The 13,544-nt window shown below is 46.3% G+C and overlaps 1 protein-coding gene across 1 annotated transcript in view; it reads left to right on the top strand.

The window, feature by feature from the left end:
- The first annotated feature begins 246 nt into the window (after positions 1–246).
- Positions 247–13,544, top strand: part of kcnab1b (potassium voltage-gated channel subfamily A regulatory beta subunit 1b) — a 55,776-nt gene continuing 42,478 nt past the window's right edge. Inside the window, 3 exon segments of the mRNA XM_042329019.1 lie at positions 247–1,178; positions 1,181–1,376; positions 13,324–13,367. Of these exon segments, the coding sequence (XP_042184953.1) occupies positions 1,148–1,178; positions 1,181–1,376; positions 13,324–13,367 (271 nt within the window). The 5' untranslated portion in view covers positions 247–1,147.

The following is a 13,544-nucleotide window of genomic DNA, read 5'->3' as shown; positions in this document are numbered from 1 at the left end:
GGTAGGGAGAGAGACTGAGAGGTAGGGAGAGAGACTGAGAGGTAGGTAGAACAAAGCCAAAAAGGAAGCGTGTGAGAAACAACAATAAGGATAGCAGGATAGACAGAGAGACAAATGGAGACATAAAAAGAGAGTGAGAGAGAGACAGAGAGAGAGACAGAGAGAGAGATACAGACAGAGAGATACAGAGAGAAAGAGATACAGAGAGAGATAGACAGAGAGAGAGAAAGAGAGACAAAGGGAGAGAGAGAGAGAGAGATACAGAGAGAGAGAGAGACAGAGAGTGAGAGAGAGAGACACACCTCTCACACCTCTGTATCCTCTCATACACACACACAGTGAAAAGAAGACAAGGACACGTAGGCTTAATCTGTGTGGACCTCCTCTCATCCATGCTGTCCTCCCCCTCAGTCTCCCTCCTCTCTCACACACTCAGCAGTATGATTTTCTTCACAGCACCTTTTGACTGCTGTTAATTGCAGCAACAAGAGACGAGGAGTGAATCTGTGTTCTAATCTCAAACAGTAATTCAACCAAACTCAACACCAAGAATGAAGAAAGAACAAATGTGACGACATCTCAGAAGAGTAAAAACAATCCACTACAGGTCCTCTTCCAAACAGTGGACTGACTCAGAGAGCACCATTGGACTGACTCAGAGAGCACCATCGGACTGACTCAGAGAGCACCATTGAACTGACTCAGAGAGCACCATTGGGCTGACTCAGAGAGCACCTCCAGGGACTTTTAGACAAAACCGAGAAGTGCAGGACCACTAAAGCCCACGAGAGACAAAGAAACTAGAGACACATACAGCTGACTGAAGACTGGAGCAAGATACTAGAGACACATACAGCCCAGTGAAGACTGGAGCAAGACACTAGAGACACATACAGCCCAGTGAAGACTGGAGCAAGATACTAGAGACACATACAGCCCAGTGAAGACTGGAGCAAGATACTAGAGACACATACAGCCCCGTAAAGACTGGAGCAAGAAACTAGAGACACATACAGCCCCGTAAAGACTGGCGCAAGACACTAGAGACACATACAGCCCCGTAAAGACTGGTGCAAGGCAGGGAAATCAGCCCCAGTAGCCCACCACTACTTCCACCAGTACAACCAACGCCAGTACAGCCACTGCCATGCAGGTGTCGTTTGCATGTTCTGACCAGGACGGAGGAAGAGGAGGGCTGAGGCCCCGGGGAATGGAGGTCACAGCAAGCAGAACGCCACCAGCCCCAACACGGCCAGCCAGGCGCGGGCACGCTTCCGTACAGTGGCCCTCATCGCCCGCAGCCTGGGCTCCTTGACCCACCGCTACCAGCACAACCTTAAGGAGTCCACTGCCAAGCTCACTGGCATGAAGTACCGGTACGTAGAGAGATCACTGGCATGAAGTATCGGTACGTAGAGAGATCACTGTTGTGCTAGTGGTAAGGATAGCTCATTCATGTGTTATAAATGTTTAGTTAAATTATTGATGCTTAACTAATTCAAGTGTGTACAATGTATTGTTGTAGTAGCTCTATAATGGGCTATAAAGCATTCGTTAAGGAGCTATAGAGCATTAACTAATGAGCCAGTGAGTGTGAGCTAATGAGCTGAACATGTGTCTCTACCCCTCGGTGACGTCACGTAGCAGTACAGGGCTGTTTGAACTGCTTGTTGTTGTGTAATAGTGGCAATAACAGCTTCTACGAATGTGTTTAATTGAGTTATTGATCATTGAGTAATGAGCCAGAGTGTTTATGAGTAAGTTATTGAGCGTTTCTCATACACTTGTAAACGTTTAAAAGCGTGTAGCGATTTCTAGCCCAAAACGGTTGTTGCGCTCGCTTAGTTCGAGTTAAATCCACCTGCAGGTGTGTGAACAATAATTGATGTGTGTTATATTGTCTTAACTGTATTTGATCAACTGCATTTTAGAGCTCTGAGTTTATGTACATTATGCACCCGTACATGTGGTTATGATACCTTATTCACAAGTAGAGCAGGAATTCATGACTTAATATAGAGCTCTATAGAGTTGAATGCATGGTGCATGTGTTTGCTGTTAGTATATATAATGAACTACTAGTGTCCGGACAGCATTATAAAGCATCATAACTTATTCATGACTTATAGAGTAATTATTCATGAGTTATATGTGTTGTAGGTTTACGTGGATGTGTGGATGTTACCATTTCTGCATCCTTATGACAACATGAAGTAGGATTACTGCCTGTATGCAGTTTCAGTGGTTACTAGAGTATCTAAACCGTAGGCTTAAAAGTAACATAATAATTGCTTGAATAAGAGTGATATTGGTTTTATATGAAACATTTCCACTCATTTGATGTTACACAATAACTAATTGAGGCTTAATGATTTGGATGTACTGTAGGATGTTTGTTTGAGGTCATTGTATCACTGCTGAAAGAGTGTGAGTTTTATTGAACCTTTATTTAACCAGGCAAGTCAGTTAAGAACACATTCATATTTACTTTGGTTGCCTATCCCAGCCAAACCCTAAACCGGACGATGCTGGGTCAATTGTGCGCTGGCCTATGGGACTCCGAATCACTGCCAGTTGTGAGACAGCCTGGAATCAAACCAGGATCTGTAGTGACGCCTCTAGCACTGAGCAGCAGTGCCTTAGACCGCTGCGCCACTCAGGAGCTCAGGGTGAAAGGGGCAGTTTTCACAATGGAGACAATGAATTGAATGTGAGTTGATTTGATGCAGAGGAGCAAAACATGACAAGATCATACATGATATTCATGGCATCTCTTTCCCAGTTTCCATAACAGCATTGAAATGGACAATTTCACCTGTTTATGTGAATTCTCTAAAAGCCTTGACTGGAGTGTCGATCAACACTACAGTATGTCCCCATAGAAGCTATTTTAAGTCATACTCAGTGGTTTGTAAGAGAAAGACAAAGCCAGAACAGTTTTAGGCTGTATAACAGGGGTCTTTAATAGTTTCTCTAGGAGGTTATGTTCAGACTGGTACGATGCCAATCAAACACACCAGAAGCTGACCTCGCTGCAGGTGCCCACACATTTCATTTTGGCATTTTGCAGACACTGTTATCCAGGGCGACTTCCAGTAGTGAGAGAATACATTCTCATACTTTTATTTTATACTGGTCCCCCATGGGAATTGAACCCACGACTCCAACATCTCAGACACCATGCTCTAACCAACTGAGCCACATGGGACCCCACCGGGTCAGACAATGTGTTCTGACTGATGCCAACAGTCACTGTTAAACATGATCATACAATATGCCTCATACAGTCTTTCCGTTTACTGATCCGCAGTGAGATGACTTGCATTGATGCTCCACATCAAGGTCAAAGCTATTGCCCCCATCTTTAACAGAAAGACAAAGAACTGATGGAGAGAGAATGAATGTAACAAAACGTTAACTCGCTCCCTTCCTACTGCTCTCTCTCTCTCTCTCTCTCTCTCTCGCTCTCTCTCTCCCCTCTCTCCTTCTCTCTCTCCCTCTCTCTCCCTCTCTCTCTCTCTCTCTCTTCTTCTCTCTCCCCTATCACTCCAATTCACTCGGTACCAATTCCTTTCTCCATCTACTTATCTGTCCTGCCCTCTCTCTCTCTCCTTCTTCTCCCTCGCCCTCTTTCTCGCTCCACTAGTGCGCGTCAGTCAAGGAGAATGTCAGGCGATCCCGGTTTAACGGCTGCTGGCTTAGCTGGTGATTTCCTTTCTCTGCAACTTTGGAGCTTTTCTCTGGCAGGCCCTAATCTCTTCATTTTCCCAGAGTTCGGCGAGAGCACTATAAAACGCCTTATGTTACATCTCTCACTATTCCAGTATTTTCAGGGTGTGATTTTATGTGTCACGAAATGTTAATTTGATAATCTATTTAAACAGATGATGAAAATAGTGCTAGCAAGTAGAGCTATAGCAGGGGATGTTGATAAGACATGACAGGGCGGTTTGGGACCTAGGGGCTTCTTTTAAGTGACTAATTTGACATTTTACCTCAAGGCTTGGTTTCGCCATCCCTCATGCATCAGAAACTGTCTAATGTACGGTACGTTTTGCATGTTGACTGTACTGAATGTGTTAGATGGGAAGGGCCTAGCATGGTCCAAATGCCTTCTGCAAAATAGACACACACACACACACACAGGCACGCATGTACTCGCGCTCACACACACACACACACATGCCCCACATTCCTCCACTTCTAGACTTCAGAAAATTCCTCATCTTTGAATCATTGGTGTCAACCCCCAGACAGACAGACAGACAGACAGACAGACAGACAGACAGACAGACAGACAGACAGACAGACAGACAGACAGACAGACAGACAGACAGACAGACAGACAGACAGACAGACAGACAGACAGACAGACAGACAGACAGACAGACAGACAGACAGACAGACAGACAGACAGACAGACAGACAGACAGACAGACAGACAGACAGACAGACAGACAGACAGACAGACAGACAGACAGACAGACAGACAGACAGACAGACAGACAGACAGACAGACAGACAGACAGACAGACAGACAGACAGACAGACAGACAGACAGACAGACAGACAGACAGACAGACAGACAGACAGACAGACAGACAGACAGACAGACAGACAGACAGACAGACAGACAGACAGACAGACAGACAGACAGACAGACAGACAGACAGACAGACAGACAGACAGACAGACAGACAGACAGACAGACAGACAGACAGACAGACAGACAGACAGACAGACAGACAGACAGACAGACAGACAGACAGACAGACAGACAGACAGACAGACAGACAGACAGACAGACAGACAGACAGACAGACAAGGGAGTCAACGGAATACTCCCCAGCCCAGAGTTGTGACTGCAGATCTGAGTTATCAGACTTGCTGCCGTCAAATTGGAAAATATTTTTGATGATTTATTCATAGTAGTCAGGAGAAGTTAGAACTTAAAGGGAGTAGTGTCCCATATCAACACTTAGAGGGAGTAGTGTCCCATATCAACACTTAGAGGGAATAGTGTCCCATATTGTAACGGTTTTCTAGTGGTGATGAAGGGTCGGACCAAACTGCAGCGTGTCGATTGCGATCCATGTTTATTTAAACAAACGTAAACACGACTAAACACGAACACTACAAACAATAAATGAAACGAAAACCGAAAACAGCCTATACTTGTGTCAACTAACATCAAACAAGGACATCAAGACACTAAGGACAATCACCCACGACAAACTCAAAGAATATGGCTGCCTAAATATGGTTCCCAATCAGAGACAACGATAAGCACCTGCCTCTGATTGAGAACCACTCCAGACAGCCATAGACCTTGCTAGACAACCCACTAAGCTACAATCCCAATACCACCACCAAAACCCCAAGACAAACACACCACAATTACAAAAACCCCATGCCACACCCTGGCCTGACCAAATACATAAAGATAAACACAAAATACTTTGACCAGGGCGTGACAGAACCCCCCCTAAGGTGCGGACTCCCGAACGCACCTCAAAACAATAGGGAGGGTCCGGGTGGGCGTCTGTCCATGGTGGCGGCTCCGGCGCGGGACGTGGACCCCACTCATTTAATGTCTTAGTCCCCTCTCCCTTCGTCCCTGGATAGTCCACCCCCGCCGCCGACCATGGCCTAGTAGTCCTCACCCAGAACCCCACTGGACTGAGGAGCAGATCGGGACTGAAGGACAGCTCGGGACTGAGGCAGCTCGGGACTGAGGGGAAGCTCGGGAGTGAGAGAAAGCTCAGGAGTGAGAGGAAGCTCAGGAGTGAGAGGAAGCTCAGGAGTGAGAGGAAGCTCAGGAGTGAGAGGAAGCTCATGAGTGAGAGGAAGCTCAGGCAGGTAGATAGATCTACCAGCTCCTGGCTGGCTGGTGGTTTCAGCAGATCCTGGCAGATCTGGAAGATCCTGGCTGACTGGCAGATCTGGAAGAGTCTGGTTGACTGGCAGATCTGGACGAGTCTGGTTGACTGGAAGAGTCTGGTTGACTGGCAGATCTGGAAGAGTCTGGTTGACTGGCAGATCTGGACGAGTCTGGATGACTGGAAGAGTCTGGTTGACTGGCAGATCTGGAAGAGTCTGGTTGACTGGCAGATCTGGAAGAGTCTGGTTGACTGGCAGATCTGGAAGAGTCTGGTTGACTGGCAGATCTGGAAGAGTCTGGCTGACTGGCAGATCTGGAAGAGTTTGGCTGACTGGCAGATCTGGAAGAGTCTGGCTGACTGGCAGATCTGGCGGCGCTGGGCAGACTGGCGGCGCTGGGCAGACTGGCGATGCTGGGCAGACTGGCGGTGCTGGGCAGACTGGCGGCGCTGGGCAGACTGACGACGCTGGGCAGACTGGCGACGCTGGGCAGACTGGCGGTGCTGGGCAGACTGGCGGTGCTGGGCAGACTGACGACGCTGGGCAGACTGGCGACGCTGGGCAGACTGGCGACGCAGGGCAGACTGGCGACGCTGGGCAGACTGGCGGCGCTGGGCAGACTGGGGGCACTGGCGGCGCTGGGCAGACTGGCGGCACTAGCTGCTCCATATAGGCTGACAGCTCTGGCGGCTTCTTACAGACTGACCGCTCTGGCGGCTACGTGCTGACTGGCAGCTCCTTGCAGACTGGCAGCTCCTTACAGACTGACAGCTCCGTGCAGACTGACAGCTCCGTGCAGACTGGCAGCTCCTTGCAGACTGGCAGCTCCTTACAGACTGACAGCTCCGTGCAGACTGACAGCTCCGTGCAGACTGACAGCTCCGTGCAGACTGGCTGCTCCATGCAGACTGACAGCTCTGGCTGCTCCATGTAGACTGGCTGCTTCATGTAGACTGACAGCTCTGGCTGCTCCATGCGGACTGACAGCTCTGGCTGCTCCATGTAGACTGACTGCTTCATGCAGACTGGCAGCTCGGGCTGCTTCCTGTAGACTGACAGCTCTGGCTGCTCCATGCGGACTGACAGCTCTGGCTGCTCCATGCGGACTGACAGCTCTGGCTGCTCCATGCAGACTGACAGCTCTGGCTGCTCTATGCAGGCTGGCAGCTCTGGCTGCTCCATGCCGGCTGGCAGCTCTGGCTTCTCTATGCAGGCTGGCAGTTCTGGCTGCGCTGAACAGGCGGGAGACTCCGGCAGCGCTGGAGAGGAGAAAGGCTCCGACAGCGCTGGAGAGGCGAGGCGCACTGTAGGCCTGATGCGTGGTGCTGGTACTGGTGGTACTGGACCGAGGACACGCACAGGAAGCCTGGTGCGGGGAGCTGCTACCGGAGGGCTGGGGTGTGGAGGTGGTACTGGATAGACCGGACCGTGCAGGCGCACTGGAGCTCTTGAGCACCGAGCCTGCCCAACCTTACCTGGTTGAATGCTCCCGGTTGCCCTGCCAGTGCGGCGAGGTGGAATAGCCTGCACTGGGCTATGCAGGCGAACCGGAGACACCGAGCGCAAGGCTGGTGCCATGTAAGCCGGCCCAAGGAGACGCACTGGGGACCAGATGCGTAGAGCCGGCTTCATGGCATTTGGCTCGACGCTCAATCTAGCCCGGCCGATACGCGGAGCTGGAATATACCGAACCGGGCTGTGCACCCGCACTGGAGACACCGTGCGCTCCACAGCATAACACGGTGCCTGCCCGGTCTCTCCAGCCCCCGGTAAGCACAGGGAGTTTGCGCAGGTCTCCTACCTGGCATAGCCATACTCCCTGTAAGCCCCCAATAAATTTTTGGGGCTGACTCTCGGGCTTCGCTCTGCGCCGCCGTGTTTTCCTTTTCGACTCCATTCGCCTATAGCCTTCTTCGCACTGCTCAAGCGAATCCCATGCGGGCTCCTGCACTCTCTCTGGGTCGGCCGCCCACCTGTCGATTTCTTCCCACGTCGTATACTCCATGCCATTGCTGTCCATAACGTCCTCCTTTCGCTTCTCCTGCCTGTTACCACGCCGCTCGGTCCGTATGTGGTGGGTGATTCTGTAACGGTTTTCATATAGTGAAGGAGAGTCGGACCAACCTGCAGCGTGTCGATTGCGATCCATGTTTATTTAAACAAACGTAAACACGACTAAACACGAACACTACAAACAATAAACGAAAACCGAAAACAGCCTATACTTGTGTCAACTAACATCAAACAAGGACATCAAGACACTCAGGACAATCACCCACAACAAACTCAAAGAATATGGCTGCCTAAATATGGTTCCCAATCAGAGACAACGATAAGCACCTGCCTCTGATTGAGAACCACTCCAGACAGCCATAGACCTTGCTAGACAACCCACTAAGCTACAATCCCAATACCACCACCAAAACCCCAAGACAAACACACCACAATTACAAAACCCCATGCCACACCCTGGCCTGACCAAATACATAAAGATAAACACAAAATACTTTGACCAGGGCGTGACACATATCAACACTTAAAGGGAGTAGTGTCCCATATCAACACTTAGAGGGAGTAGTGTCCCATATCAACACTTAGAGGGAGTAGTGTCCCATATCAACACTTAGAGAGAGTAGTGTCCCATATCAACACTGAGAGGGAGTAGTGTCCCATATCAACACTTAGAGGGAGTAGTGTCCCATATCAACACTTAGAGGGAGTAGTGTCCCATATCAACACTTAGAGGGAGTAGTGTCCCATATCAACACTTAGAGGGAGTAGTGTCCCATATCAACACTTAGAGAGAGTAGTGTCCCATATCAACACTTAGAGGAGTAGTGTCCCATATCAACACTTAGAGAGAGTAGTGTCCCATATCAACACTTAAAGGAGTAGTGTTCCATGTCAACACTTAGAGGGAGTAGTGTCCCATATCAACACTTAAAGGGAGTAGTGTTCCATGTCAACACTTAGAGGGAGTAGTGTCCCATATCAACACTTAGAGAGAGTAGTGTCCCATATCAATACTTAGAGGGAGTAGTGTCCCATATCAATACTTAGAAAACTTCTGTCTGCGATCAATGAAAACAGCCAAGGTTACTGAGATAAACATCTGATTTCAAAGATATTTAAGGAAAAGTAAGGATGACCAATATGTTCATTCATTTTTATGTCCAAGGTTTCACACCTCCTTCACACCTCCAGTGGTTGTGAGTGATTCAGCCTTATGTTGTACTGGCCTAGTTGTATTGGTCTGGAGAAGGGGTGTCAATCTCCATGGAGGGCAGAGTGTCCTCTAGTTTTTGGTTTCTCCTTTCAATTAAGATCTAGACAACCAGGTGAGGGGAGTTCTTTACTATTTAGTGAACTTAATTCATCAATTAAGTACAAGGGTGGAGCGAAAACCCGCAGACACTTGGCCCTCTGTGGAATGAGGTTGGCACATGTCTGGGGTGAGTTAAATAGCATGAGGTTGGATTCAAATGGTCATGTCTCGCCTTGTATGGCCCTTTAGTTACTTATCCGTTAGGACAGCAGTGTTGGCATTTTTAAAAGAGTCATTTACAGCACTGAACAAATATCTGAGAGCAGCGGCATATTTCTTACAGATTGTTGTTGTTGTTGTTTTCTCTGTTTAAGAACTATGTAAGGACTTGTACTGCAGTCTATTGGCTAATGATGATGATGATGATGTGTGTGTGTGTGTGTGTGTGTGTGTGTGTGTGTGTGTGTGTGTGTGTGTGTGTGTGTGTGTGTGCATGCATCCATGTGTCAAAATCAATGTCCTTGGTTTCTCTGCTCTCTTTCTCAATGCTCGCCCGCGCTCTCTCTCCTCTCTATCTCTCTCTCAACTGTCTCTTTCACTCTCTGTCTCTCTCTTTCTCTCTCTCCCTCTCCCTCAGTGAGGCAGTTCCAGAATGCACCGATTCATTCCGGAGTGTAGCCTATGTCTGATTGTGTTTCTGTCTGTCTGGGGCTTTTCCATATCTCTATGAACAGTTGAACACATTTACATTCCTGTTACTGTCATTCGTATGCTCTTCACACATCTGACAGGCTGGTAACATTCCTGGCAGCTGGAAATTCCACTTGGTTTTTTCTCACCAAATTATAATTTTTAAAAACTGGTCCCTTCAACAGAGCTGCTAAATGGGCATTGAAATTAAATAAGATTACAGGAATATAGGCCAATACGATTTCTTCATGTGATCAAAAAAAACACTTTTACAGAATTCTCTCTGAAACTAATCTGGGCATCCAGAACCACATCTGTCACCAGAGGATACTCTGCAGCCAACTAACGTGTGATGACAGATTGACAGGCGCCAGAGGAAAGCTATCAAGCACCTGTTCTTCTTTTTCTCAAAGTGGAATGAGAAATTCCCAGAGTATGTGCAATGCAACTCAAAGGTCTAACTCTCATTTTGTTTCCCTGTTTTAGAGCAGGCTAAAAACATTAGCACGGATCAGCTAGGAGCAAATTGAAAATTCTCTCGGAATAAACTATGGTTTGGAAGAAAACCACGGATCAGAAGTGTACTGTGAGGGACAGCGAGAGAGCGAGAGAGAAAAAGGGGTGAGAGACAGCGGGATGGGAAGAGAGAGAGAGAAAAAAGAGAGAGAGAGGGATGGGAAGAGAGAGAGAGAAAAAAGAGAGAGAGAGGGCAGGAGAGAGAGAGAAATAGAGGGTGTGATAGTAATTAACTAGCTCTGCAGTGGTGATATAGTAATAAACTAGCTCTGCAGTGGTGATATACTAATAAACTAGCTCTGCAGTGGTGATATAGTAATAAACTAGCTAAGGAGTGGAGATATACTAATAAACTAGCTAAGGAGTGGAGATATAGTAATAAACTAGCTCTGCAGTGGTGATATAGTAATAAACTAGCTCTGCAGTGGAGATATAGTAATAAACTAGCTAAGCAGTGGAGATATAGTAATAAACTAGCTCTGCAGTAGTGATATAGTAATAAACTAGCTCTGCAGCAGTGATATAGTAATAAACTAGCTCTACAGTGGTGATATAGTAATAAACTAGCTCTGCAGTGGTGATATAGTAATAAACTAGCTCTGCAGTGGTGATATAGTAATAAACTAGCTCTGCAGTGGTGATATAGTAATAAACTAGCTCTGCAGTGGTGATATAGTAATAAACTAGCTCTGCAGTGGTGATATAGTAATAAACTAGCTCTGCAGTGGTGATATAGTAATAAACTAGCTCTGCAGTGGTGATATAGTAATAAACTAGCTCTGCAGTGGAGATATAGTAATAAACTAGCTCTGCAGTGGTGATATACTAATAAACTAGCTCTGCAGTGGAGATATAGTAATAAACTAGCTCTGCAGTGGTGATATAGTAATAAACTAGCTCTGCAGTGGAGATATAGTAATAAACTAGCTCTGCAGTGGTATATAGTAATAAACTAGCTCTGCAGTGGGGATATAGTAATAAACTAGCTCTGCAGTGGTGATATAGTAATAAACTAGCTCTGCAGTGGAGATATACTAATAAACTAGCTCTGCAGTGGTGATATAGTAATAAACTAGCTCTGCAGTGGAGATATAGTAATAAACTAGCTCTGCAGTGGAGATATAGTAATAAACTAGCTCTGCAGTGGAGATATAGTAATAAACTAGCTCTGCAGTGGTGATATAGTAATAAACTAGCTAAGCAGTGGAGATATAGTAATAAACTAGCTAAGCAGTGGAGATATACTAATAAACTAGCTCTGCAGTGGAGATATAGTAATAAACTAGCTCTGCAGTGGTGATATAGTAATAAACTAGCTCTGCAGTGGTGATATAGTAATAAACTAGCTCTGCAGTGGTGATATAGTAATAAACTAGCTCTGCAGTGGTGATATAGTAATAAACTAGCTCTGCAGTGGAGATATAGTAATAAACTAGCTCTGCAGTGGAGATATAGTAATAAACTAGCTAAGCAGTGGAGATATAGTAATAAACTAGCTAAGCAGTGGAGATATAGTAATAAACTAGCTAAGCAGTGGAGATATAGTAATAAACTAGCTCTGCAGTGGTGATATAAATAAACTAGCTCTGCAGTAGTGATATAGTAATAAACTAGCTAAGCAGTGGTGATATAGTAATAAACTAGCTCTGCAGTGGTGATATAGTAATAAACTAGCTCCGCAGTGCGATAAAGTAATAAACTAGCTCTGCAGTGGTGATATAGTAATAAACTAGCTCCGGAGTGGTGATAAAGTAATTAACTAGCTCTGCAGTAGTGATATAGTATAAACTAGCTCTGCAGTGGTGATATAGTAATAAACTAGCTCTGCAGTAGTGATATAGTAATAAACTAGCTCTGCAGTGGTAATATAGTAATAAACTAGCTCTGCAGTGGTGATATAGTAATAAACTAGCTCTGCAGTAGTGATATAGTAATAAACTAGCTCTGCAGTGGTGATATAGTAATAAACTAGCTCTGCAGTAGTGATATAGTAATAAACTAGCTCTGCAGTGAATATAGTAATAAACTAGCTCTGCAGTGGGGATATAGTAATAAACTAGCTCTGCAGTAGTGATATAGTAATAAACTAGCTCTGCAGTGGGGATATAGTAATAAACTAGCTCTGCAGTGGGGATATAGTAATAAACTAGCTCTGCAGTGGGGATTGTGGCAGATGCTGCAGATAGTGTTGCGTTGTGTTTCTGAGGCAGACAAAAGCAATAGAATGTTCTAGGGTATAATTGTCAGCTATTTCTGTGTGTGTGTGTGTGTGCGTGTGCGTGCGTGCGTGTGCGCGTGCGTGTGCGCGTGCATGTGCGGGTGGGTGTGTGTGCATGTGTGTGTGTGTGTGTGTGTGTGTGTGTGTGCGGGTGGGAGGGTGTGTGTGTGCGTGTCTACAACAGTCTGATTTTGAGAACGAACGAGAGAACTGAAGAAGAGATTAATGCCTTACTGAACTAGAAAGAGAGAAAAACGTTTCGTACAAAATCTCTGATTTCAAACCCCACAGAGGTATAAAAGTAATACAACGTTGTCCTTTTAGTTACGAGTCAAATCAGCCCTTATAGTCCTCAAGGGGCTTTTAAAAACCTTTAGAAACAATGCAATGCTCCAGGACCAGGGAAATACCATTGTGAGAGTGTAGTGTGTGATATATGGACTACATCAACTCTTCTCTCCCAGTAATCTCTCGATTTTGATTTATGATTGGACCAGAGACAGAGGTGTGTTCCAATGATTCTGTCCACTGATCAACTATGAGGAAGACTGAGAGGCAGAAGGCCCTCCGCTCCTATCATTATAATAGATTTTCTTTGTTTCTTTGTTTTCCACATTTCGGCTCCTTGCGGAGCACACAGCTGCCAGTACGTTTTGAGTGTTTACATCCCGTCTAATACCATGGCATTGTTAGTGTGTGTGTGTGTGTGTGTGTTCTTCCACTCAATAACAATGTGTGGATGTGTTCTCCACAGGAACCTGGGAAAATCAGGCTTGCGTGTATCCTGTTTGGGCCTCGGTGAGTACGTTTGATGTGTATCCTGTTTGGGCCTCGGTGAGTACGTTTGATGTGTATCCTGTTTGGGCCTCGGTGAGTACGTTTGATGTGTATCCTGTTTGGGCCTCAGTGAGTACGTTTGATGTGTATCCTGTTTGGGCCTCGTGAGTACGTTTGATGTGTATCCTGTTTGAGCCT

The sequence above is a fragment of the Oncorhynchus tshawytscha genome, linkage group LG10 (genome assembly GCF_018296145.1).
Source record: "Oncorhynchus tshawytscha isolate Ot180627B linkage group LG10, Otsh_v2.0, whole genome shotgun sequence".
Taxonomy (NCBI): domain Eukaryota; kingdom Metazoa; phylum Chordata; class Actinopteri; order Salmoniformes; family Salmonidae; genus Oncorhynchus; species Oncorhynchus tshawytscha.
This window is presented reverse-complemented; position numbering and strand designations above follow the sequence as displayed.